We start from the raw sequence: 26,050 nt of genomic DNA on the forward strand, positions 1-26,050 counted from the left end.
GTCTCCAGGTTTCCAGACTTCTCAGCCCCACCCTTGCAGCAGCAGGTCAGCCTGGCTTTTAGAAAGAGAATTTTATTTGGAATGAAAATATAGAGCCCACCCTCCCGCCTCCTCTGGGGAGGGAGCAGAGGGCTGGGCAGTGGTCGGGGAGATGGTCCCTCAGAGGTCGAGGAGCTCGCCTGGGCGTAGACACCCTCCATAGGAACAGTGAGGAAAGCTGGGCGCTGGCTTCGGCCTGGGCCTGGGACGGGTGGGGGTGGGAACTGACCTCTGCGCTGCCTCAGAGGCTCTGGGCAGCCAGCTAGCCCAGTGCGACCCACTGGCAGAAGCTGAGTGGGAAGGGGGCGGAGGAGGAGATGAAGGTGGCGTGTGGCTGTGGCCCTACGCATCCCCGTTCTCCATGCGGCCCAGCTGCTCCTCCAGGCGACAGATGCGGTCGCCCTGCTCCTTGACCAGCGCCCTCAGGGCCCGCAGCTCCTGCATCACCTCCTCCAGCTTCCCAGCCTCCTGTGGGGACATGAAGCAGGTGTAGGGGGTGGTGGTCAGGGGCTGCTAAGCCATAGCCCTCCCAAACCCACCACTACCCCAGAGAGGGACAGCGAATGGCTGAGGCCCACACAGCAGGCCAGGGCCACACCTGGGGCTCCCAGCACCACCCCTGCCTGCGGGTGCATACCCCGGCTCTGGCCAGGCTGCCGCTGGGGGTGGCATCAGCAGCAGTGGTGGTGGAGGCGGGGGCCCCTAGGTGGGAGGAGCCCGGGGCCATGGCGGGCCGGCTGTCAGACAACACGTTGCGCCGGCTGATCTTCAGGTCCCGCTGCTTGCTGGGCACGTAGGCCTCCCTCAGTGAGATGAGGATCGGGTCGGCATCCCGCCCGCTCACCCACTCCTCAGCCTCCAGGGCTGCCTCGGGCCCGGCTGTGTCGGGGTACAGATCATCCTGGAAGAGGTCCGACTGGGCAGGGGGCCGGGGAGGTCAGGATCAGTTAGGAGGCCCCATCAGGGTCCCCTCATCCCTCCCCTGGCCTCCAGGCTTGCACTCTGTTAACCCATTCTCCCACGGCCTGGAAAGCTCAAATCTGGCCTTTCACTTCCTTTCTGGACAACATCAACAGCTCCCTCGGAAGCTTTCCCACCCTTCTGAGCAAGGCCCCTGTCATCACCTTCCCCTGCAAGGCACAGGGGCCACTATGTGGCTTTATGGGATTCTGGGGCCCATGGACTGTGAGCTCCTGGAGCAGGCCCTATCAGCTCAGCTCCACTCCCCAAAATGTGCCTGGCATGTTGAAAGAGCAGTCGGCAAATGCTGGCCAGAGAATCATGGAAGCGTGTCCGAGGCTCTTGGCATCTGAGGCCAAGCCACATGTGGCCCGGTCCCCTCTTCATGGGATTCCCCACTGCAGCCAGACTCCTTGTTCCCCTCTCCATTCCCACCACTGTGCCCTTCGCCTGGCCTGCCCCCAGTGGATGGCGCCACCCCAGCTGTGCTATGGGTCCTGCCTCCTTCAGGAAGATCTGCGTGGCTGCCACTCCCTCCCTGACTGCCTGGTGTCCTTCTCCTGTGGCTCGTCCAGAGCAGGGCCCCTGCTCACCCTCTGTCTCATCCCCACTTGCCCCCTGACTGGCACAGCCCAACAGCTGGCTGGTACAAGGGCAAGCTGGCATCTGTCCAGCTCACTGCCCACAAACCATACTAGGTCATGTTCCATTCACAGGCCTCGCCCTGGTCACAACTGCATGGCCCGCTTGCTGGAGAAAGGGCCAAGTGAGCCGAGGGACGGGCGGCCTCACCTTTCTTGGCACAGTCATGACGATGGGCTCACACTTGCGCTCATGCAGTTTGTAGAACCTGGGGATGCAAGGAGGAGCCACGGGTGGAACCCTCACCGCCCCCCCCACCCACCGCCAGCTCTCCTGGCATCCTCCACTTCCAGTCCTCACCCCAGGACCTCCGCAGGCCGACCCCTAAGGTGGCTAGACCCCCACACGGGCTGCCTTGTGACAGTTCTCATGGCCCGCCGGGCCTCCCTGGCGCAAGGTTTCCTGCTCCCAAGCAGCCTCCAATGACCTGACCTCTCACCTTAGATGCCCCTGTCACCGAGTGGCCTCGGTAGCCCTCTTACCGGGCGATCTCGCACTTGCTGACCTCCAGGCCCCGCTTGGGCATGCTGCCCATACCCCGCTGCGGCTCCTTGCTGGTGAACGTGTTCAGGAAGTGGATGTAGGGAGGCTCCTCTGTGATCTCAAAGTACCGGATGCTGGAGTCACCCTGTGTGGGGAGGGGGCTCAGCACCTGGGCACGCCTCTTCCCTGCCCCTCCCCAGCCCTGCCCAGCCCCACCTTGCCGCAGACGTAGACCACACTGGTGTCGGGGTCGTAGAAGGGCAGCAGGGCCCCATTGCTCGAGTCCAGTTCCTGCAGGGCCATGGGTTCCTCGAGGTTTTCCTGGCACATTGCAGGCAGTCAGGCCAAGCAGAACCTCCTCACCCCCTAATCCCAAACCAGGACGGGCCTTAGCTGGCCTCACTAAGGCCAGCCAGCACTGCCCCTAAATGCAGGTGGGCCCTCTGCCGTCTCTATGCCTTTTCCCACATGAGGACCCCTACCTGGCCCTCCTGGCTTCACTTTATTCCCAGGGTCCCTCTTTTCCAGCCTCCTCCAGGCCTTAAGACTATGCCCAGGCCACTGAGCAAGTGCTGAAACATACCCCACTGTGGGGAGCTGGGGTGCCAGCGGCACCAGCCCCTGCTCAAGGTGCCCTGGAGGTCACTATGCAGAAGCAGAGAGGGCTGGGGCCAGGAGGCTTGCTGGAGGAGGAGGCTTTCTGGAGGAGCAGGGAGCCCTGTGCAGGCAGTGGGTGGTACAGGCAAGCAAGGGAGAGAAGGGCCCTTCCGTTGGCATGAACAACATGGGCAAAGACACGGAGGCAGTGGGAGGCCATGGGGGAGTGGTGGGGCAGTCGGGCGAGCAGGGGGCAGGAGAGGAAAGTCTGACAGAGTCCCAGGCCCTGAGAGCCTCAAGTTCCAGGCAGAGAAGCTAGGAACCACAGGCCTCCCCAGGGTGAACCCTGCCTGCCTGGACCAGGGTGGGGCCCAAGTCTCAAGTTTGCCCCCTCAGGCTGGCCACTCACTGGGTCCCAGAGTGCCAGCTGCCGCTCGCTCATTCGGCTGAAGCCTGTGGTGAACACCTTGCCATCTGCCAGGAAGATGGCCCGCATGGGCCGGGCCCCCTCATGAGCCTTCTCCCGCTCCTGTCGGGGGGACAGGCTGGTCAGTGCAGCACCCTGCTCAAGGCCCTGGGCCTATCCACAGCCATCCTTGCCCTCCAGAGCCACGTACTGCCACCAGGGTGCCCCGACGGGGGTCGATGATGCGCACACTCTTGTCCTTGCATGCTGAGCAAAACAGGCTGCCATTGTGGTTCCAGCTGACATTGTAGATGAGGTCAGGGTGCAGGCTGTCCAGGCGGTACAGCTCCTCCGCTGTGCCCACATTCCAGATGAGTACCACGTTGTCGCAGCCTGGCAGGTGAGGGTTGTCAGCTCGGGCCGGGCGGGTGGCAGGAGGCCATTAGCTCACCAGGCTGAGGCCCACTCTGCCCACCACCCTGGGACAGATGGGTCTCTCCAACTCTGAGGGCCTCAGCTTTCCCATTTGTCATGTGGGCCCTGGAGGGGCTGCTGGGATGTATGGAGGGGTCCGTGGGGGGGGAGCACAAAACGGGGGGCGGTGCAGACCTGCACTGAGCAGCACGTTTCGGGCCGTGGGGTGCCAGGTGATGATGCCCACTCGCTTGGTGTGCCCCTCCAGTACCACCACCGGCTCTGTCAGCGGGGAGGTCAGCCCGTTCTCTGGGATCTGCCACACCTGTGGTAGGGACAGGGCCACCGAGCTCAGTCCTCTGCTGGTCCTATTGCTGGCCCCCTTTGGCCACGCCCGCGACCCTGGCCCAGCCGGTCCTGTGCCTCACCATGACCGTGCAGTCCTCCGAGCCGCTGGCTATGACTTCGTCGTTGTGAGGACACCAATCGATGTCCAGGACAGGTCCTGTGTGCCCACACACCGTCGGGTAGGCCTTGTCAATGCGGCCCGTCTGTGGGCACGAGGGGGCAGTCAGTGGGCTCCATCCCTCCCGAAGCCTTGGTCTTCCCCTCCATGGTGTGGGAATGACATGCACGTCCCGGCTCACAGGTGGCCCAGATGTGACTGTGCCCCACTTGCCAGGTGAGCAGGAAATGTTTGCTGCCTCTAACCCTGCCCCTATGGCAACAGGCTACTCTCCATCTGTGCTAACACTTGGGGCGATAAATCTGGGTTATAACACCTGCCCAGCAGTGTGAGAAACGGCAAGATGAGGGATTCAAGGTGAGCAGAAAGGCCCAGCAGGGGTAGCCGAGGTGCCTCCTCTTCCCCCAACCCTGACAGGACCCACCTTGCTTAGGGGGAGCACCAGAAAGGCACCCCCTCCACTGGCCTCCACAATCACCGCCAGGAACTTGGGGTTGACGGCGCAGAAGGTGCTGTCCCAGGTAACACGGGACACGCGAATGTCCTCATAGCACTGGTCGTTCTTGACCGGCTGCCCGAACACATGCCGGAATTTGCTCTGCCGGACCACTTTGCGGAAGGACATGTCTGCGGGACAGAGAGGCCTGGGTCAGTCCGGCCCATCCCAACAACTCCAGCCCTCCCCAGGCTGCTGAAGGTGAGCCGGGAGGATGCAACCGGGGGCCAGGCCACCGTAACCCTCCTGGGTCTCGGTTTACCCAGTTACAGAATGGGGTCACAGGTGCAGAGCCTGGCCGCCTGTCACCCCGCAGGCAGTGATCTGAGAGGTAAATGCTCCGGCCCTGACCACTGCTGAGTCCTGAGGGGCTTTGCAGGACGCAGGGCCCCTCCCTGGCTCTGGTGTGTGTCGGGGGCAGGAGGTGGGAGGTGCCGGGGTTGGAGAGCTCTCAGCTCTACTGTAGGTCCCAGCCAGTCGGGAGCAGCCTCCTTCCTGCCCAGAGATTTGGAGGCTGGGTAATGGGGAAGAAGGAGAGAGGAAGCAGGAAAGGTCTCTCCACTGTGGGGCCGAGTGAGTGCCCAGTTCTGAGTCCCAGGGAATGTCCAGGGAGCCCCGGCATGGCCCCCAGGAAGGGACGGGGTCGGGACGCAGCTGCGGGCCGCGAAGCAACCCAGAGCGGCCTCGAATCGGGGTCCAGGGTGAACCAGGAGCCCAACTTCCAGGGACCTCCGCCCAGGAGAGGAGAGGCTGGGCGGCCAAGGGGAGTGGGACTGAGTGGGGTAGAGGGGAGGCGAAAGGCTCCTGGGACCCGCGATCCCCCCTCATTCCCCGCAGCCCGGCCCCTGCAGCCCCGCCCAGCCCCCAGCCCGCGCCCCTAGCCCCGGCCCTGCCGCGCTCACCGGGGGCACCGGGGGCGCAGGGGGCTGCGGCACCGGCTTCGGGCGCTCCGGATCCCGGCCTCTGGGAAGCAGGAAGCAGGATTCAGGAAGTGACAGAGGGACCCGGAGCGGGGGCGGGGCCGAGGTCACGCGCGGAGGGGCTGGGCGGGAGGCTGAGCGGCGCCGGGGGGCCGGGAGCGGGGCCGCCGGGGACGGGGCCAGAGAGAGCCCCTTTCCTAGGACCCGGTGGAGCGCCCCCACCGCAGCTCCTCCGGAAGAAGGGGGCGGGGCGGGGCAGGGCCGACGGCGGCCGCCGCAGAGGCGCCGCAGGTGCGGGTGCAGCCTTACAGCGGACCCGAGGCCCCTTCGCGTTCTTGCTCCTCATAGTGGCATCCGCAGGAGTCTCCAGGATTGGGTGAGGCCCCGCCTTCCCGGCCCCCGACGGAACGCACACCTCCAAGGGGCCCCATTACCGCCCCCAACAAATAAATGTAGAATCTACACGGACAGTGGATATGTTCACGTGACTCTTTTTTAAGTTATCAAAGTTAATGCTCTTTTTTTTTGAGACGGAGTTTTTGTCACCCAGGCTGGAGTGCAGTGGCGCGATCTCGGCCCACTGCAACCTCCGCCCTCCCAGGTTCAAGAAATTCACCCCAGTAGCTGGGACTACAGGCTCATACTACCACACCCGGCTAATTTTTTGTATGTTTAGTAGAGACGGGGTTTCACCATGTTAGCCAGGATGGTCTCGATTTCCTGACCTCGTGATCCGCCCGCCTCGGCCTCCCAAAGTGCTGGGATTACAGGCGTGAGACACCATGCCCGGCCTAAATTTCATGCTCTTGGTTAACAATGTAAAGAAAACAACCGCAGGTGTTGGGGTGGTTTTTTTTTTTTTTGGGGCAAGGTCTGTCACTACCGGGCTAGAATGTAGTGCCATGATCATGGCTCACTACAGGCTCGACCTCCTAGGCTCAAGGGATCCTCCTCCCTCAGCCTCCCAAGTAGCTGGGACTACAGACACACACCACCACGCCTGGCTAATTTTTCTTTTACTTTTTGTAGAGATGGGGTCTCTTGCTCTGTCGCCCAGGCTGGTGTGTTTTTTGTTTTGTTTTGAGATGGAGTCTCGCTCTGTCTCCCAGCCTATAGTGCAATGGCGTGATCTCGGCTCACTGCAACTTCTGCCTCCTGTGTTCAAGCAATTCTCCTGCCTCAGCCTCCCAATTCGCTGGGATTACAGGTGCCTGCTACCATACCCTGCTATTTTTTTTGTATTTTTAGTAGAGATAGGGTTTCACCATGTTGGCCAGGCTGCTCTTGAACTCCCGGGCTCAAGCAATCCTCCTGCCTTAGCCTCCCAGAGTGCTGGGATTACAGTTGTGAGCCACCGTGCCCATCCAGAAAATAGCAGTGTTTATGGAGCGAGTGGAAGACCCAGGAGTCCTATTTTTCGGGGTAAACACCTGTGCATTCTGCTGAGCTTTCTTATTACAATTCGAAAGGGGGCCATGGCCAGTGAGTCCCTTGCACCTTGCCTTCTTTTCTCCACCATCTCCCTCGAAGGCCTGGAGATCCATTCACCGGCCTCTGTCTTTCTCTAGCCAGCGCCTGTGACAAGGAGCCCAGACTGGCCTCTCCAGACCCACCCCATCCCGTTCCACAGGTGGAATGTACTCCCGTTCCCTTAGGCCAGCGGCTCTGGGGCACCGGCTACTTCCCTTATTCTTTCCTTGAGCATCCACTGCCCTGGCTGACCGATGGCACCCTCCCTTTCCCAGAAAGAGATGGATGGAGGACGAAGCGGGGGAAGAGCAGAGGTCACAGGAGCCTTGTCTCTGGCTAAAAGAGGCCCCCACTGTGTGTCTGAGGGTGACCTCGGGCTTGTCTCCCATCTCATTCCCATTGCCACACCCCATTGAGGAAACAGGCACAGAGAGGTGTGGTGCCTGCCTGAGGTCACCCAGCCGGATGCAATCCCCATCGGCTTGGGTCCAAAGCCCTTGCTTTTCCTACTGCTCTATAAACCCTGGGGCTGGAAGGATCATCTAGATCCCACCCACCTTCCTTCCCACCCCGAGGCCTGGGCACATCCTGTTCTCTCCATCTGGAAGCTCTTTCCTCAGATCCCAAAAAAGCTCCTTTCCCCACTCGATTCAGGTCTCTGGTCAGACATCACCTCCTCCTAGGGCTCTCCCGGACCACTCCTCACCCAGCCACTCTTTGGTCTTACTTGTCCTGACTGCATTGTTCTTTTTTTTGGAGAGAGGGTCTTGCTCGGTTGCCCAGGCTGGAGTGCAGTGGCACGGTCCTAGCTCACTACCGCCTCACACTCTGGGGCTCAGTCCTCCCGCCTCAGCCTCCCAAGTAGCTGGGACTACAGGCACGCGCCACCATGCCTAGCTAATTTTTATTTTTGTAGAGATGGAGGTCTCCTATGTTGTCCAGGCTGGTTCCAAACTCCTGGCCTCAAAAAATCCTCCTGCCTCAGCCTCCCAAAACTCTGGGATTACAGGTGTGAGCCACCACCCGGCCTGTGTTCTCCAGCGCCGCCTGATGTTGCATCAGGTGCTTATTGGTGTATTTGGTTTGTGTCGGCCTCCACCAGGATGTCAGCAAATCGAGGGGAAGGACTTTGCCTATCTTCCTACTGTATTCCCAGCACCCTGAACAAGATCCAACACTCAGTATGGGATCAAGTAATGTATGAGGAATGAATGAATGAGCAGCAGCCCTGAATGTAGAATTGAACAATACTCATAATCACAATTCTCAGGATCAATGTCTGGCACCTATGAAGGAGAGGGAAGGAAGGGCATCTCTCACCGGAGAAGGAGTGAGTCTTCCAGACGGCAGCAGGAGACTGACTGGTCCCCTGGGATGTGGTAGGCAGGAGGTGTGTGGCTGGGCAATGTCTTGGGGCTGAGCCCACCTTCATGCCCATTTTCTCTAACACAAAACCCTCCTCCATGGACCACTGAGAGAACTCTTTTTTTTTTTTTTTGGAGACGGAGTCTTGCTCTGTTGTACAGGCTGGAGTGCAGTGACGCGATCTCGGCTTACTGCAACGGAAACCACCCTTGCAAAACTATGACTGAGACAGTGAAAGAGATCTAACTTCACCAACTCCATCTTGCTTCTAATCTCTCTTTTTTTTTTGAGACAGAGTCTCGCTCTGTCGCCCAGGCTGGAGTGCAGTGGTGCGATCTCGGCTCACTGCAAGCTCCGCCTGCTGGGTTCACGCCATTCTCCTGCCTCAGCCTCCCGAGTAGCTGGGAATACAGGCGCCCACCACCTCACCTGGCTAATTTTTTTTTGTATTTTTAATAGAGACGGGGTTTCACTGTGTTAGCCAGGATGGTCTCAATCTCCCGATCTTGTGATCAGCCCATCTCGGCCTCCCAAAGTGCTGGGATTACAGGCATGAGCCACCTCACCTGGCCCTTGCTTCTAATCTCTAAACCGTCCTTGTTCATTTCTGGGCGTAGGCTGAACTAACTTTGGGAGAAACTTAGTTTATAAACAAAGATGGTAACAGCCCTTTCCCAAAGCAGACTTCCCTGTTGCCTGGGGACTAGATTGCCTTTGTAGGACTAACATTAGCCACAAGATTAGAAATTATGGTTTAGGGCCGGGCATGGTGGCTCACGCCTGTAATCCCAGCACTTTGGGAGGCCAAGGCGGTGGACCACCTGAGGTCAGGAGTTCGAGATCACCCTGGCCAACATGGTGAAACACCGTCTCTACTAAAAAATGCAAAATTAGCTGGGCGTGGTAGCACATGCCTGTAATCCCAGCTACTCGGGAGGCTGAGGTAGGAGAATCGCTTGAACCCGGGAGGCGGAGGTTGCGGTGAGCTGAGATCACGCCATTGCATTCCAGCCTGGGGCAACAAGAGCAAAACTCTGTCTCAAAAAAACAAAACAAACAAACAAAAAAGAAATTATGGTTTAGGAGTTATGCAGCTGGAGGCTATAAGATTCGGACCCTCCCTAAACTGCTCCTAAGATCAGCGCTTGAGATATTTTGCAGACCCTGCCCTTGATGGATCAGCTGGCACCACCAGATCAATAAACTGGCTCATCTGATCTTGTGGCCCCCACCCAGGAACTGACTCAGTGCAAGATGACAGCTTTGATTCCCTCTGATTTCATCCCTGACCAATCAGCACCGCTGGCTCACTGGCTTCCCACCACCCACCAAGTTATCCTTAAAAACTCAGCTCCCTGAGAATGCTCAGGGAGTCTGATTTGAGTAAGAATAAAACTGCAGTCTCCTGCACAGCCGGCTCTGCGTGAATTGGCTCTGTCTAGGCAGCAGGCAAGGTGAACCCCTCGGGGGTTTACACAACCCGCGCTTCCTGGGTTCAAGCAATTCTCCTGCCTCAGCCTCCCGAGTAGCTGGGATTACAGGCATGCACCACCACCACGCCCGGCAAATTTTTTGTATTTGTATAGATGAGGTTTCACCATGTTGGCCAGGCTGGCCTTGAACTCCTGACCTCAGTTGATCTGCCTGCCTTGGCTTCCTAAAGTGCTGGGATCACAGGCGTGAGCCACCGTGCCTGGCCTGAGAACTCCTCTTTATTCCGCAAAACCCTTCAGGCATTCTACCCCATCCTGTCCCACAGGTGGAGTCTGCCCCGCCTCCCTCAGGCTGGCGGCTTTGGGGTACCAGCTACCTCACTTATTCCTTTCTTGAACATCCACTGCTCTGGCTGACCAAGGGTGATGGTCCGCTGCTCTTTCTTCTGGATAGAAATCACCCATTATGGGTGGGATTCCCTTTGGGGTCCTTGGACGTGGGACTGGCCCACTCCCCAAGAGGTAGGGTTTGGAGTGTGGACCAGAGCTGAAAGCAAGTGGCTGATGCTGAGGTTTTATTTCCCGATCTGCCTGCCATGCTGAAAAGGCCCTGGGAGCCCTGCCCAGAAAAAGGGAGAAGGGCACTGCGGAGTGCCCTAATGGGGACCGAAGTCCAGGCCCTGCGCTCAGAGTGTGGACTGCAGTGGGATGGGGAGGGTGAGAGCTTCCCTTGTGGAACAGGAGGCAGTGCCATGGTGGGGAGGCCTGGGGGGCAGGCGATCTGCCACTCAGGCGCTGGCCTGTGGCTCAGTATTGGTCCCAGGGCTGAGTGAGACCGGGGGGTGCCCACTGCTGTCATCAAATTAATGGCTAACAATCACGAACACTTCATAGGGATTCACACTCCTGCAAGATGGGTACCATTATTATGATCCTCATTTTACAGACGAGGAAACTGAGTCCCAAAGAGGCTAAGAGCTTTGTGGAAGGTCACACAGCCTGTGAGTGGTGGAGCCAGGATTCAAACAACCCCTGATGGTCACCAGAGAGTGCACTCTTTTTTTTTTTTTTTTTTTTTTTAGAGACAGAGTCTTTCTGTGTGCCCAGGCTGGAGTGCAGTGGTGCGATCTCGGCTCACTGCAAGCTCCGCCTCCCAGGTTCACGCCATTCTCCTGCCTCAGCCTCCCGAGTAGCTGGAACTACAGGTGCCCACCACCACGCCCAGCTAATTTTTTTTTTTTTTGTATTTTTAGTAGAGACAGGGTTTCACCGTGTTAGCCAGGATGGTCTCGATCTCCTGACCTTGTGATCTGCCTGCCTCAGGGTCCCAAAGTGCTGGGATTACAGGCGTAAGCCACCGCGCCCAGCCAAGAGAGCAAACCCTTAACCTCACCCAAGTGGCTCCAGAATGGAAGGCTGGCCAGAAAGGCATCTAGCGAGTGCCCAAGAAATACTGGATGAATGAATTCAATAAATGCATGCCTGGCCAGAAATCTCTCTCCCATGGGCCTCAGTGCCCGCAATTCCATCACTACGACTATGCTTCTGGTATCACCACCACCACTGCCCACAGCACTTCCCATCCCTGGGCTCAGTCAATGATCAGAACTGCCAAGCCTGCAAGGGGAACATGATCACTCCATTTTACAGAGGAGAAAACAGGCTGAGAGGAAGGAAGTTAGGAACCAGAACCCAGACCTGACTGTATCACTCTAGGCTGCCTGCACAGCCTGCTGCATTTGGAAAATGCAGGTGTCTCTGGGAAGGGTTGCACATCTGACATCATTGTCATTTACACCTGCCAGGAAGGGCGTCTCAGTTGCTGAAGGTCATGATACTGAGCTAATGGGATAAGGGGGCATGACTGGAACACTGGGGGTCAGGAGAACGCAGGTGGGGTGGGTACCAGGAGAGGACGATGGGTAGGAAAAGGGAAGTGGAGTGGGGGTTGGAAGATAGACCTTCAGCACTTCTAGTTTTTTCTGCAGCATCAGCAGCTTGAGAGGGAAGAGCTGGTTCTGCCCTAGAGAAGCTGTGTGACCTCTGGGAGCCTTTGCCCTTTCTAATTATTATTATTATTTTTTTTTTGAGATGGAGTCTTGCTCTGTCGCCAGGCTAGAGTGCAGTGGTACAATCCCGGCTCACTGCAACCTCTGCCTCCCGGGTTCAAGCAATTCTCCTGCCTCAGCCTCCCGAGTAGCTGGGATTACAGGTGTGCGCCGCTATGCCCAGCTAATTTTTGTACTTTTAATAGAGACGGGGTTTCACCATGTTGGCCAGGATGGTCTTGATCTTTTGACCTTGTGATCCGCCCGCCTCGGCCTCCCAAAGTGCTGGGATTACAGGCGTGAGCCACCGCGCCCGGCCGTCTTTGCCTTTGCCCTTCCTAGACCCACTGGTGCCCTGAGCTCTGTGTGCTTGGACAACTTCCTATCTGTGCACTTGGGCTCAGACAGAGGGAGGCTGTTATTCAGGCAGGATCGGGGCCCTCTGTACCTGCAGCCCCCACAAAGAATCTTGTGCAGCCCTCCACGGGAGGTGGGGAGCAGGTGGATGCTAATTGAACTTTTAAATAGAATCAGACTTTGAAGTCCCCTGCAGGCCCCCAAGGCACAGAGGCGGCCTCCTGGTCTTAGGCCACCTGGGTGTCTACGGCCCAGACAGGTCACAAGATCCCAGATGCCTGGGCCAGGTGGTGGCTCTCTCCACTGCCTCCTCTGTCCATCCCCAGCCTCTAAAGGGACATCCTGTATGTGGATGAAGGAGAAGAAAGGCTAGTTCACCAGGCCCCTGTGTGCGCCAGGCTCTTGTAATGCCTTACACACTTTCTTATTGCATCCTCTCAACAGCCGATGACACGGGAGCTCGGAAGGTGAAGTTGCTCCTCCAGAGTCGCTCAGCTGGGACATGGCAGAGCTGGATTTGAATCCAGGCTAGGCAGCTCTTGCCTCTTCTGGCGCCTTGCTGAGGGAGGCCCTGCCCCAGCCTCAATGACTGTTGGGGGAAGGGGACTGGTGGACCAGGCTTGGCCATGCCAGGCCAGCTTGTGGTTCACCAGGGCCTTAGGCTCCTGCTTGGGGCTGGTGGCTCCTGGGAGGCCCCCTTCTCTTCAGGGACTTTTTTGTTTCACGTCCTTGTGTCCAGGCCCGGAGGAGGAGAGGGAGGGAAGGACCAAAGGGAGGTCAGGTCAAGCCCGGGGAAAGTGCCCCCTGTTGTCTTCCTCCAGCAGGACTGAGGCCCAGGGAAGAATAGTCAGCGGGGTCAGGGGTGTTGAGGGACAGTACCCCGCAAGATGCCATTAGCTGCGGTTTGGGGGCTGTCGGGGGACTGTGTGTGTGTTGGGAGCAACCACAGAAAAGGGTGATGGCCGGGAGCAGGGGTCGCTGACATGGAACTGCCTGAGACTTCTGGCCGGATTGTTTCCCCTCCCTCAAGTCCTCCTTCCAGGCCCGACGGACTCGGCAGGGTTTTTAAGGACAAAGCTGTCGGCGGCTCCCCACCTGTCTGACTGGCTGGTTCCTCTGTCTGCCCTGGGCTCTTTCACTGCTCTGGTGGGCCTGCGTGTTCCTGGACCCTCACGTGGGGCCTGCGCCCGGGGCCGCCTCTGGCGGGGTGCTGCTGGGGCTTTCTCCTTCAGAGGCAGGAGGTGTGGCTGGGTCCTCAAGGGCCCCTGGGGTAGGATGCGAGGATGGGGTTGGGGAGGCTTCATCACAGGGACTGGGCACAGAACTGGCAGCAGGTGCAGGGGTCTGGACGTTAGTGTCTGCCTGTGGCTGGGCCACAGAATCTGACTGTGGCTGGGCCATGAGGTTCAGCTGTGGCTGGGCTGTGGGATCCGACTGTGGCTGGGCCGTAGGGTTCAGCTGTGGCTGAGCTGTGGGATCCGATCGTGGCTGGAGTGTGGGGTTCACCTGAGGCTGGGCCATGGGATCCATCTGTGACTGGGCCTCTGCCATCGGCTCTGGCAGAGTTGGACCCTCAGAATCTAGCTGGGTCTGTGGCTCAGCAGGCGTGAAGCTGCCCGGCCGCTCCTCGCAGAGAGCTGCCGCGAAGGACGAGAGCACGGAGCGCAGCAGGGTCCGGAGGTCGGCACTGGCCATGAGGCAGAGGAAGGGGCTGAGGCAGCTGTTGAGTAGGATCAGGTAGTCGGAGTAGACCAGGGCCTCCCAGAGCAGGTAGCCGGAGTAGACGTCCCACAGGAAGGCCAGGTAGAGCAGCTGGGCCAGCTGGTAGGGCAGCCTCAGGACCACATAAGCTGACAGAATGGTCCTGGCCACACGGGCGAAGCCCCGGCAGGCTGCGGGCTGCTGTTGGCGGTGGCAGGTGCGACAGGCCGTGGCCTGGGTGAGCATGTGGCAGACGAGCAGCAGGAGGAAAGGCAGGAAGCCCCCCAGGACCTCCAGCATCCTCAGCGACAGCTCCTCACTGTCCCAGAAGTCCAGGCAGATGACCAGGTCGTACCACCAGACGGCAGCCTCGGGGAAGACCAGCCAGGGCACGCTGAAGAGTGTGGCCAGCACCCAGACACCGGCGCAGACCCAGAGGGGCAGGCGGACTGGGCGGTGCCCAGGGTACCAGTGTGGGCACAGCGCCAGCAGGCAGCGGTCGAGGCTGAGGGCGGCCAGCAGGAAGAGGCCGGAGGAGTAGGACACGCCCCATAGGAAGTAGTAGAAGCGGCAGGCAGCTGTCCCCAGCGGCCAGTGTCCCCCATGCTGGATCTCTAGGATCTGGAAGGCCGCTGCTGCCAGGAACAAGAAGTCAGAGAGGGCCAGGCTGAGCAGGAGCAGCGCCAGACGCGTGCCAGCTCCATGCCGGGCCTGGGAGCCGGCCAGCCACGCCATCAACCCATTGGCTGGCAGCCCAAGGAGCAGCAGGGCCACCAGGAAGACCGTGTCCCAGCCACCTTGGGGGTAGGAGTCCTCATCATCAAGCTCTGTGCGGGGCCTGTGGCCAGTGGCACCCAGGTCGGCTTCCATAGTAGTGTCCATTTGGGGTCCCCAGAGTCCTGCTGGACACGGAGTGGGTGCCTGGTGAATCAATGATGGTGTGAATGACCGAGTATGGGAGAGACGGTGCTGTGCATCTCCAGGCAAGTCACCATCCCTCCCTGCGCCATTGTCATCACCTTTTGAGTAGTTATCCTATGCCAAGGACTTGAAGTGGATGACCTCATGGAGTCCTCATACAATCTACTTTACAGGCGAGGACAGGAAGGTTCAGAGAATCAGTGAAGGTAGGAAGGGAGGTGCCAGGGCTCAACCCATACTTTTCTTTTCTTTTCTTTTTTTTTTTTTGAGAGACAGGGCCTTGCTCTATTGCCCAGGATGAGTGCAGTGGCACAGTCCCTGCAGCTTCCACCTCCTGGGTTCCAGCGACCCTCCCATCTCAGCCTCCCTAGTAGCTGGGACTACAGGTGTGCACCCACTACTTTTTAAATTTTTAGTAGAAACAAGGTCTCACTATGTTGCCCAGGCTGGTCTTGAACTCGTGAGCTCAAGTGATCCTCCTACCTTGGCCTCCTGAAATGTTGAGATTACAGGCATGAGACACTGTCCAGACAGACTTAATCTTCTGCCATGTAGAATCCCAATGTGTCCGGATAGACTAACCCAGAGGCTTTCAAACATTGTTAAAGGTATGGAATTTTGTCTGTAAGTAAAGTATACTAAGGCCGGGCATGGTGGCTCACACCTGTAATCCCAGCACTTTGGGAGGATCACCTGAGGTTGGGAGTTCGAGACCAGCCTGACCAACATGGAGAAACCCCATCTCTACTAAAAATACAAAATTGGCTGGCCGTGGTGGCGCATGCCTGTAATCCCAGCTACTCAGGAGAATCGCTTGAACCCGGGAGGCAGAGGTTGTGGTGAGCCAAGATCGTGCCATCGCACTCCAGCCTGAGTAACAAGAGCAAAACTCTGTCTCAAAAAAAAAAAAAAAAAGTATTCTAGTGGAACTCCTATATGGACTAAAAGGGGGTGCTCAAATTAAGGGAGGGAAGAGTACCCCTACCCCCCAGGGTTCCAGGGAACACAGTTTGAAGACCGTTTGGTCCGCTCATCACAAGGCCCCTTTATGCCTGCTCCCCTGGGGTTCGAGTGTTTAGGATTCCAAGAAGGGAGGGCTCTGGTTCCCATGGGCCCAGGGGACCCGAAGGTAGGGAGTCTGGGGCAGTGGGAACCCCCTCCCCTCCAGCGAGTGTCACTCATGGGCTCAGGATGAGGTCTCTGAGCCTCAGGACCCCACAGCCTGGGGTCAGGAGGGCCATCCTAGGAGCCCCTGGTGCCTCTCCAGCATCTTCCACCCCACCGCGGCCCTCTCCCGCTTCCCACAGCTCAGGCAGGAGGTGACCCCTGTTTGTCTCCTGGAGCTGCTAAACAGAGAAGGGGAGGGGCTCTGCAGTGGGATGGTGGTGGGATGGTGAGGGTGAGGGGAGTTGGAGGGCACCCAGACCTGGGATCCAAGAGGCCTGCAGCCCCACCTCGCCCTTCCCCGCTGGCAGAGGGGAGGGAGTTTCCCTTTGAGGGCGATGAGAGCCCAGGTGGTGGTATAGTCTGGGGAGGGAACGGATGCCCTGAAGGGCTGGCCCCTGCCCACGGCCCACGGCTCCAGCCACTTGGCCTTTAGTTTGGTGCCCTCCGTACCCCCAGGGTTCCTCCTCAGGCTGACCCCCTCTGCTGTCTCCATTCCCTATTGGATCAGAGCCCCAGGCACCCCTAGACTGGAGCCCTGACCAGTGAGGCCTGGCTTACCTGGGAGGCAGAGGCCGATGGGTGGAAGGAGCAGGAGCAGGGCGTGCCTGCCTGCCCAGCGCTCCAGCTGTCCCCCCGGCCCTCACCGGGGCCTGCTTTGTGGCACCCGGCAGCGCTAAGGCGGGTGGGCAGGAAACCCAAGCTGAGAGGACATCAATCATTCATGGGGCTGCTTGCTGGGAAACCCTAACCCTGGCCCAGTAGGGCCAAGTGACCAGCCAGACCCCCTCCCCCAGCCCTGATGGGCCTGGACAGTCAGACCCTCCTCCCCAGGGCCTCTCTAGCCCAGAGCAGACTCTAAGACCCCAAGGTCCACCTCCTCCCACATCACCCCCCGTGCTCCTCAAACCGGCATTCGAGGCATCTGTGATCTGGCCTCTTCCTCCATTTCACACACCCTCTGCTCTGGCCAGGATGTCACCCATGGGGGGGCCCCAGTAGGCCACTCGCTCATCCTTTCCCACCTCCCAGCCGTTGTCCGCATGCCTCCTCCCACCTGAGATGCCTTCCCTGGTCCTCTCTGCCTAACGAAGGCCTCTGCCCATGTCACACATGAGCTGAGTCTTCTGCACCCTAGCATTATTCCCCATGTTTTATAGATAGGGAAACTGAGGCTGGGAGGGGAATTTGCTGGATCCCCCAGCTAATAAGTAGCAGATCTGGCATCTGAGGCTCATGGCAGCCACCACGTCCTGGTGCCCCTTGCTTCTGACCAAGGACAGTTCTCTGGACCCATCTGGCTCTGCCCTGGCCAGCCCTGGGGCAGAGGACTGGGATTAGGGCCAGGGCTGCCTGCCTCACTTACCCTAATCCCCCTCAGAGCCCGATCCTAGGCTCTCAGCTCTAAGAGTGGGGGTGCATAAGCAGCTTTATGGGTCCTGAAAGCCAAGGGTGCCCAGGGGTGCGGTGTCTCTGAGCCCTGTTATCCCTCCCCCATGACCACAGAGCAGGCAAGGGGGCAGCAGGGCCCAAATCTGGCCATTGGCCGTCAGAAGCCCCCTGCGGGGGTTGTGACTCCCAAGAGTGATGCAGAGGAGCCCCCGTTGACCAGGAAGAGGAGCAAGAAGGAGAGGGGGCTCCGAGGGTCTCGAAAGCGCACTGGCAGCTCTGGGGAGCAGACAGGCCCCGAGGCCCCGGGGAGCAGCAATAACCCTCCCAGCACTGGAGAGGGGCCGGCGGGCGCACCCCCTGCATCCCCTGGGCCGGCCTCTTCTCGCCAGTCCCACCGACATCGTCCTGACTCCCGGCACGACGCTGCTCAGAGGACATACGGGCCCCTGCTCAATCGAGTCTTCGGGAAGGTTAGGTGGGACCTGGATTGGGCTGGGGGTCCTGGGGGTGGGGCTGGAGACACACCCCCTGGGCTCAGCTCACCCTGCCCCTGAGAGGCCCTCTGCCCCTTCTGCCCCAGACTGAGCCTGGGCTGTGGGGCAGGGTTGCTGCGGTTTGGGGAAGGGTAGGTCTCGGGCCAGCATGGGCGGTGGGCAGAGCCAGAATTCACACCAGGGCTCTGTGGGAGCTCCAGGCTCTAGGAGCACAAAAGGGAGCTTGCTCCTCCTGGGTCCCACGAGGCTTCAGGGTCCTTTTCCTACTCTGATGGGGCGGGACCCTGCCCAGGCCAACGTGAGCAGGGGATGAAGGAGGAAGGATGACAGAGCCGTGGCTGGCCCTGGGGACATCCTGGACTCTCCCTCTGCAGGACCGCGAGTTGGGCCCCGAGGAGCTAGACGGTGAGTGGCTCTTGCTGCTGGCAGGGGGTGGGAGCTGTCCCTGAGCCTGGCCACCTGGGCTTGACCTCCCTCCTCCACAGAGCTTCAGGCCGCCTTCGAGGAGTTTGACACTGACCGTGACGGCTACATCAGCCACCGGGAGCTGGGTGACTGCATGCGGACCCTGGGCTACATGCCCACCGAGATGGAGCTCCTGGAGGTCTCGCAGCACATCAAGATGCGCAGTCAGTGCGGGAGCCCTCCCGCCCGGGCAGCCTGCGTAGTTCAGGGGGTCACGAGGGGCTGGCAGGAGGTGGCCCTTGGGAGTCCATCGGGGTCCTAGTGGGAGTGAGGGAGGGTGGCGGTTTCCAGGCAGGGGCACCGGGTTCAAGCTCCTGCCTCTCTGTGTGGGAAGGCAGGCCAGCAAGGCGGCCCGGAGACCCAGGAGAGCCCCTTGGGGCTCAGGTTGAGGACCCTGGCTCGGGATGTCTGTTGCCATGGCCACTATACACATTTGCTCCTTTCACCCGAGCCCTTCCTGCCTCGCTGGCCCAGAAGCCCCTGACTCAGTGATAAAGTGCTGTCCGCTGATACTAGTCACCTGGCACCCTCTCTCTTTCTCTCTCTTTCTGTGACCCTGCCTCAGCCCTGTGCCCTGGTGGCAGCTGCCTGAATCGGGGTCACCCTGATGGGAGAGGACCCCACCCATGCCTTGCGACTCAGTGTCTGATGGCAGGAACTGTGTGGTTCCCCTTCGCTGGTTTGTCCTCAGACAAATCTCATATTCACTTCATTCCAGGACTCCTGCATTTTTTCCTTAAAATTCCCAAAATGGGGATGTGATTTACAATTGAGCTGGACATTTGGTGTCATGCTTTTCTGTCCCCAAAGCTGTTGGGTGACCATGAGTGCTTTGAGTGACTGATGGCATCTTTGAACTGAGGCACGGACCACATGGGTGTGTTCGGAGGTGGCATTTATTGCTGCCCACTGGGCGCCAGTACTTCATGGCCATGAACCTGAACCCCATGGAGTAGGCTCCTTGCCCTGCTCCTAGGATGAGGAAGGGAGGGCAGTAAGTCAGCCAATGCCACGCACATCAGCAGCAGGGCCAAGATTTGAACCGGGCACTCTCTGGCTCCAAAGCCCGGTCTCTTCCTTGCACACTTGGGTTCTCCACTAAGAGCAGAAGCAGCCCTGGTACCCCAGCAGCCAAGGACAGGGGTTCCAGCCTCCTATCTGCTGCAGGGGTGGACACGGGTGTTTCTTCCTAGGTGCAGAGCCTGGGGGTGGGGGTGCCTGGCCTGTGGGATGTCCCTCCTTGGGCTTCAGCCCTTATGCCCTCACCATTGTGACACTCTTCCTGGGTCCGCAGTGGGCGGCCGTGTGGACTTTGAGGAGTTTGTAGAACTGATAGGCCCAAAGCTGAGGGAGGAGACGGCACACATGCTGGGGGTGCGAGAGCTGCGCATCGCCTTCCGAGAGGTGCGGAGTGTGGTGAGGTGGGCAGAGGGGGGCAGGGCTGGGTGGCATCCTTGCTGGCCTCTCACTCAGGTCTCAGCCTTGGGAAGGCCTAGAGCCCTGCAGGCGGTGGGACTGGGGCCCAGGGATGGGTCAGAGATGGTTCAGCTCACTCCCAGCTAGAGGATCCGTCCAGGGGCACTTCCTGGAGCAGGAGGAAAACCACCTTGGTGTGGGAGGGTGTGGAAGGTGTGCATGGGCAGAGATGGTGGGCAGGGGAGCATCTAGGTACAGGCAGCGGTAAGAGTGGAACTGGCTGGCCAGGCGCGGTGGCTCACGCCTGCAATCCCAGCACTTTGGGAGGCCAAGGTGGGCGGATCACCTGAGGTCAGGAGTTTGAGGTCAGCCTGGCCAACATGGCAAAACCCCATCTCTATTAAAAATACAAAAATTAGCCAAGGGTTGTGGTGGGCACCTGTAATCTCAGCTACTCAGGAGGCTGAGGCAGGAGAATCACTTGAACCCTGGAGGCGAAGGTTGCAGTGAGCCGAAATCGCGTCACTGCACTCCAGCCTGGTGACAGAGCAAGACTCCATCTCAAAAAATAAAATAAAAATAAATAAAATAAAATAAAATAAAAAATAAAAGAGTGGAGCTGGCTGCAGGCTGAGGCAGCTTTGGGTGGGAGGGGCTGAGCTTTGCGGGGACCTTAGTTTGACAGGGACAGGGATGGACGAATTACGGTGGCGGAGCTGCGGGAGGCGGTACCGGCTCTGCTCGGGGAGCCGCTGGCGGGTCCTGAGCTGGACGAGATGCTCCGAGAAGTGGACCTCAATGGGGATGGCACCGTAGACTTTGACGGTGAGTCTCCTTCCCGGAAAACCCTCCCATGCTTCCAGGGCCTAGGCTGAGCCCAGCACCTCCTGGGATCCCTGACGTGGACTGACCCAAGCCCTGCCCTTCTCTCCCGCAGAGTTTGTGATGATGCTCTCCCGCCACTGAGGCTCCAGGAGGGAATATCTGTTGCCCCTGTGGCCCCAGACACCAGCCGGACCCAGGCTGCAGGCCTCCCCCAGGAGCCTCCAGGATGGAGATGGAGACCCAGCAGCCCCCAGACTACTTCTATCCCTGAAAACACCTGGCCGCGATGTTGGCTTGTTATGTTACCTGCCCACCCTCATCCTTACCTCCTCCTACTCAAGCTGCCTGGAGAAGACCTGCTCTCAGCTGCCCACCGTTCCTCAGTGTGAGCAAGATTTGGGTCTCTCCAGACCTCTGGGAGGTAGGGAGTTCCCTGGCACTGGCAGCATTCAGTGGGGACCCCCCAGTGGCATGATGAATGGAGAGGATGGCTGGACCCCTTCCACTACTTATGTTTATAATTTTTTTTTTTTTAATGAACTTGAGCCGGGTGCAGTGGCTCACACCTGTAAGCCCAGCTGTCAGGGGGCAGAAGCGGGAGGATAGCTTGAGCCCAGGAGTGCAAGACCTGCCTGGGCAATATATTGAGACCCCATTCTCCACAAAAAGGAAAAATAAAAGACAAAAAAAAACAAACAAAAAACCAAAAACCCCAAGTGTAAAAAAAGTGAGCTTGAAAGAAAGAAAGGGATGGCTCCATGTATCAAAGACAAAGAAATCAAAGCTGGGGTTGTAAGAGGGAGCTGACCCTGTGGGGGTTTCAGATCTGGATGGAGGCTTGGCCGCCTGGACTCCTACACCCATGAGTGACAGAAGAACCATATGAGTCTGGGGAGCAAGAAACAAACCCCCCGGATATATTCCAGGGTCTCCAAAGGCTAAGATATTAATCTGTCTGCACTGACCAGTCATAGAAAGTGGCAAGGATACAGATGTTCAGGGCCCAGAGTGGAAACAGCTGCCCTAAAGAGCCTGGAACTCCAGGGCCTGCCCTTCAAGCAGGCGTGTGTAGTCTCTCTCCAGGGTGTGAAAAACTGGAAAAAAACCCTGCCGCTCCCAAAGGGGAACTTGTGATAAAAATTACAGATTATTGGGCTGGGAGTGGTGGCTCACGCCTGTAATCCCAGCACTTTGGGAGGCTGAGGTGGGTGAATTACCTGAGGTCAGGAGTTTGAGGCCAGCCTGACCAACATGGTGAAACCCCATCTCTACTAAAAATACAAAAATTAACTGGGCGAGGTAGCACGCACCTGTAATCTCAGCTACTCGGAGGTTGAGGCAGGAGAATCGCTTGAGCCCGGGAGGTGGAGCTGCAGTGAGCTGAGATCACACCATTGCACCCCAGCCTGAGCAACAGATCGAGACTCTGTCTCAAAAACAAAACAAAAAAACCGTACCGATTATAAAAGTAAAGAAACCACCATGAAGGAGACGAGACAGAGACAAAAACAAGAGGACTGGCATCTCAGTGTACATAATACAGCCGCCTAAGAGACCACAAGATACATGCAAATAAAAGACGGCTAAAAGGGGAAGAGAGATCATGCAGTAACAGGATAGTATGAAGAGAGAACCGGAAGATTTAAAAAGTAACCCAACAGGCCAGGCGCATGGCTCATGCCTGGAATCCCAGCATTTTGGGAGGCCAAGGTGGGTGGGTTGCTTGAGCTCAGGAATTCAAGACCAGCCTGGGCAACATGGTGAAACCCTGTCTCTACTAAAAATACAAAAATTAGCCAGGCGTGGTGGTGCTTGCATCTGTGGTCCCAGGTATTCTGCAGGCTGAGGTGGGAGGATCACTTGAGCCCAGGAGGCAGAGGTTGCAGTGAGTTGAGATCGCACCACTGCACTCCAGCGTGGGTAACAGAGTGAGAATCCGTCAAAAAGAAAAAAACAAACCATGGCTTCTGTTAAAAAAAAAAAAGTATATTTTATATATATATACACACACACACACACACACAGCCATCGGAATGAAAAAATAATGGATAAGCTAAACAGCAGATTAAACACAATTTAAAGATTAATGAACTGGAAGCTATATCTAAGAAATCACTTATAATGTAACACTGAGAGACAAAAGGATGGAAAATATTACAGGGTAGTTAAAAGTCACTGGAAGGCTGGGTGTGGTGGCTCACGCCTGTAATCCCAGCACTTTGGGAGGCTGAGACGGGCGGGTCACAGGGTCAGGAGATCGAGACCATCCTGGCTAACACGGTGAAACCCCATCTCTACTAAAAATTCAAAAAAAAATTAGCTGGGCGTGGTGGCGGGCGCCCGTAGTCCCAGCTACTAGGGACGCTGAGGCAAGAGAATGGCGTGAACCCGGGAGGCGGAGCTTGCAGTGAGCCGAGATTGCACCACTGCACTCCAGCCTGGGCTACAGAGCGAGACTCCGTCTTGAAAAAAAAAAAAAAAAAAAAAAAAAAAAGGTCACTGGAAGACTGAGTGTGGTGGCTTATGCCTGTAATCCCAGCATTTTGGGAGGCTAAGGCAGGAGGATCACTTGAGGCCAGGAGTTTGAGATCAGCCTAACAGCAAGACCCTGCCTCTTAAAAAAAATAATAAAAAAATAAGCTGGGTGTAGTGGCTCATGCTTGTAGTTCCAGCTATTCAGGAGGCTGAGGTGAGAGGATCATTTGAGCCCAGGAGTTGGAGGCTGCAGTGATTGTGCCACTGCACTCCAGCCTTGGTGACAGACCAAGAGACCCTGTCTCAAAGAAAAAGACAGATAAGTCCTTGGGAGTCTCAGACAGAGGACATACATAGAGAATGAACAAAAAGCAATAACCAAAGAGATAATGGCTGAAAATTTTCCATAAAGACTTCCACAGACTTCAACTCCTCAGATTGAAGGAACAAACTGAAGTCAGAGTAGGGTAAATAAAAATAAATATATATCTGGATATATCCCATTGAAACCACAGAATATAAAAAGCAAATCTTATAAATAACTGGAGAGAAAAGTCAGATTCACGGTGTTCTGTCAAAGTGTTCATGTAGACTAAGGGTGGGGAAACTTTCTGTAAAGGGCTGGAGAATAATTATTTTCAGCTTTGAGGCTTTGGTCTCTGTTGCAGCTGCTCACGCAACTCTGCTGTTGAAGTTTGTAGTGCAAAGTCAAGTCAACAAATGAGTGTGGCTATATCAGAAATTTTAATAAATAACAGTAAAACTTCATTTATTGACATGGAAATTTGAATTTTATATAATTTTATGTCATAAAATCTTATTATTCTTTGACTTTTCTCCAACCATTACAAAATATAAAAACGACTCTGTGGACTATACCTTGCTGATTCCTAACGCAGACTTCTAATGATGGGAATCACTTCTGAAATTGCTTTCTGTTAAGACTGTAGAATGAAGTCGGGCGAGGTGGCTCAGGGGTTGGAGACCAGCCTGGCCAACATAGTGAAACCCTGTCTCTACTAAAAATACAAAGATTAGCTGGGCATGGTGGCATGTGCCTGTAGTCGCAGCTACTGAGAAGGCTGAGGCATGAGAATCGCTTAAACCGGGAGGCAGAGGATGCAGTGAGCCGAGATCGCGCCACTGCACTCCAGCCTGGGAGACAGTGAGACTCGTCTCAAAAAAAAAAAACAAAAAAAAAAACAAGGAGTAAAAAGTTGTTAGCTGCGATTCTGTGTTAATTGCCTGTTTGTTCATATTCAATGGTTTTTGTCATTTTTCCTTTTTCCTATGTTTGTTCTGATTATATTTATTGAAATGTAATTTTATGTCTAATTAATCTGATAAACTGTGGACTTGTATTCTGTATTTTTTTTTTTTTTGGAGACAGAGTCTCGCTCTGTTGCTCAGGCTGGAGTGTAGTGGCGTGATCTCGGCTCACTGCAACCTCTGCCTCCCGGGTTCAAGCGATTCTCCTGCCTCAGCCTCCTGAGTAGCTGGGATTACAGGTGTGCACCATCATGCCCGGTAATTTTTTTGTATTTTTAATAGAAATGGGATTTCACCCTGTTGGTCAGGCTGGTCTCGAACTCCTGACCTCGTGATTCACCTGCCTCGGCCTCCCAAAGTGCTGGGATTGCAGGCATGAGCCACCACGCCCAGCCTCTGTATGTTTTTTATTTCATTTTTCTAGTTTTTAAAATTTTTATGTTATTTATTTATTTATTTTTGAAATAGGTCTCAGTCTGTCTTCCAGGCTGGAGTGCAGTGGTGCAATCATGACTCCACTGCAGCCTCCCAGGCTCCGTGATCCTCCCACTCCAGCCTCCCAAGTGGGTGGGACTACAGGCGCCCCACCATGCCTGGCTAAATTTTTGTATTTTTTGTAGAGATGGGGTTTTCCCATGTTTCCCAGGTTGGTCTCGAACTCCTGGGCTCAAGTGATCCTCCCACCGTGGCCTCTCAAAGTGCTGGGATTACAGGCATGAGGCACGGCACCCGGCTAGTTCTTCTTATGAAAGTACTGGACCGTGATGGATTAGAAATGAAAACTGGTCCTTTACCATAGCTAGTTGGGGGACCACTGGTTTAGGAGTTCCTGCATCCAATGGGTGCCCCCTAAGTGCCTTGAATGGGGGATGAGGGTGGGAAGTCTGCGGGGCCTGGAAAGGTGGGAGCGAGAGCAAGAGTCTGGGTGTCCATTCCTCTAACTCAGAATCCTGAAGGCCCCGCTGTGTTGGGTGCTGCAGACAGTGGTTTGTGGGACCCGTGTTTTGGTGGGGGAGATAGACAGTACGGGCAGGTGCACCAACAGGGCCTCCCAACCCTTGCTCACTCAGCCAGCCTCTTGGTTGGCCGGTAGGGGAGACCAGCTCAGTGCCGGTTTCCTTCTCCCTCCCCGACAGTGTCATGGGAAGAGCCCTGGGCTACGTTCCTAATTCTACCTACCACCTGCTGGCTGTCCTTGGGTGAGTCAGTCCTTATCTGTAAAATGGGACGGAGGTAGTGAAGATTACAAGATATAACCCGTGTTCAGTGCTTAGCGCAGGGCCTGGTATATTTTTTCTTTTTTTTTTTTTAAATAGAGATGGGTTCTCGCCATGTTGTCCAGGTTGGTCGCGAACTCCTGGGCTCAAGCGATCCTCCCACCTTGGCCTCTCAAAGTGCTAGGATTACAGGCTTGAGCCACCGTGCCCGGCCATCCTGGGGTCTTTTAACAAATTGATAACTGGTAGCTACTATGATCTCAGATTTCAGGTTTCTCAAAGATTCTGTTTCTTGGTTCGTAAGATTCTGAAATGCTGATGTTCCAAAATTCTGAGATGGTTTGTTTCTAACGTTCTGCATTTCTAAGTCTTTGACCACTGAGGGTGTCTGTCAGGCGCAGCTTCCTATGCCCTCTGCCCCCAGGTTCTCCCAACCTCTGGGACTGGGAAGGAGGGCAGTGGGTGGAGGGGGCTGGGCCATTGCCTTGACATGGTCCACATTCAGGGCTGGCTGTGGCAGCCCAGGGCCCCAGAGCCAGGCTGGAACTAGGATACCAGCCTCCAGGTCCCAGGCCTGCGTCATCTCTGCGTGCCCTCGGCCAGGGCCACCAGACA

General features: G+C 56.9%; 3 protein-coding genes across 3 annotated transcripts; 1 reads left to right on the forward strand and 2 right to left on the reverse strand.

Annotated features, from left to right (window-relative positions):
- Nucleotides 1–56: 56 nt before the first annotated feature.
- Nucleotides 57–5,756, reverse strand: CORO1B (coronin 1B). The gene is made up of 12 exons (XM_034933154.3): nt 5,733–5,756; nt 5,406–5,466; nt 4,432–4,634; nt 3,970–4,092; nt 3,737–3,866; nt 3,339–3,520; nt 3,131–3,250; nt 2,341–2,445; nt 2,124–2,269; nt 1,792–1,849; nt 677–955; nt 57–507 (listed from the first exon to the last, which is right to left on the reverse strand). Exons 3-12 carry the CDS (start codon nt 4,630–4,632, stop codon nt 382–384), a joined length of 1,470 nt encoding a protein of 489 aa, XP_034789045.1. The 5' UTR covers nt 4,633–4,634; nt 5,406–5,466; nt 5,733–5,756; the 3' UTR covers nt 57–381.
- A 7,499-nt stretch (nt 5,757–13,255) lies between these two features.
- Nucleotides 13,256–14,687, reverse strand: GPR152 (G protein-coupled receptor 152). The gene has a single exon (XM_003828728.6). The coding sequence runs from the start codon at nt 14,677–14,679 to the stop codon at nt 13,267–13,269; it is 1,413 nt and encodes a 470-aa protein (XP_003828776.3). The 5' UTR covers nt 14,680–14,687; the 3' UTR covers nt 13,256–13,266.
- Nucleotides 14,688–17,378: 2,691 nt separating this feature from the next.
- Nucleotides 17,379–25,601, forward strand: CABP4 (calcium binding protein 4). Its single transcript, XM_003828724.6, has 6 exons — nt 17,379–17,744; nt 18,143–18,173; nt 18,254–18,397; nt 19,528–19,637; nt 20,327–20,474; nt 20,587–25,601. The coding sequence occupies exons 1-6, from the start codon at nt 17,379–17,381 to the stop codon at nt 20,613–20,615; spliced, it is 828 nt and encodes a 275-aa protein (XP_003828772.1). The 3' UTR covers nt 20,616–25,601.
- Nucleotides 25,602–26,050: the final 449 nt, after the last annotated feature.

Source organism: Pan paniscus, chromosome 9, assembly GCF_029289425.2.
Source record: "Pan paniscus chromosome 9, NHGRI_mPanPan1-v2.0_pri, whole genome shotgun sequence".
Taxonomy (NCBI): Eukaryota; Metazoa; Chordata; class Mammalia; order Primates; family Hominidae; genus Pan; species Pan paniscus.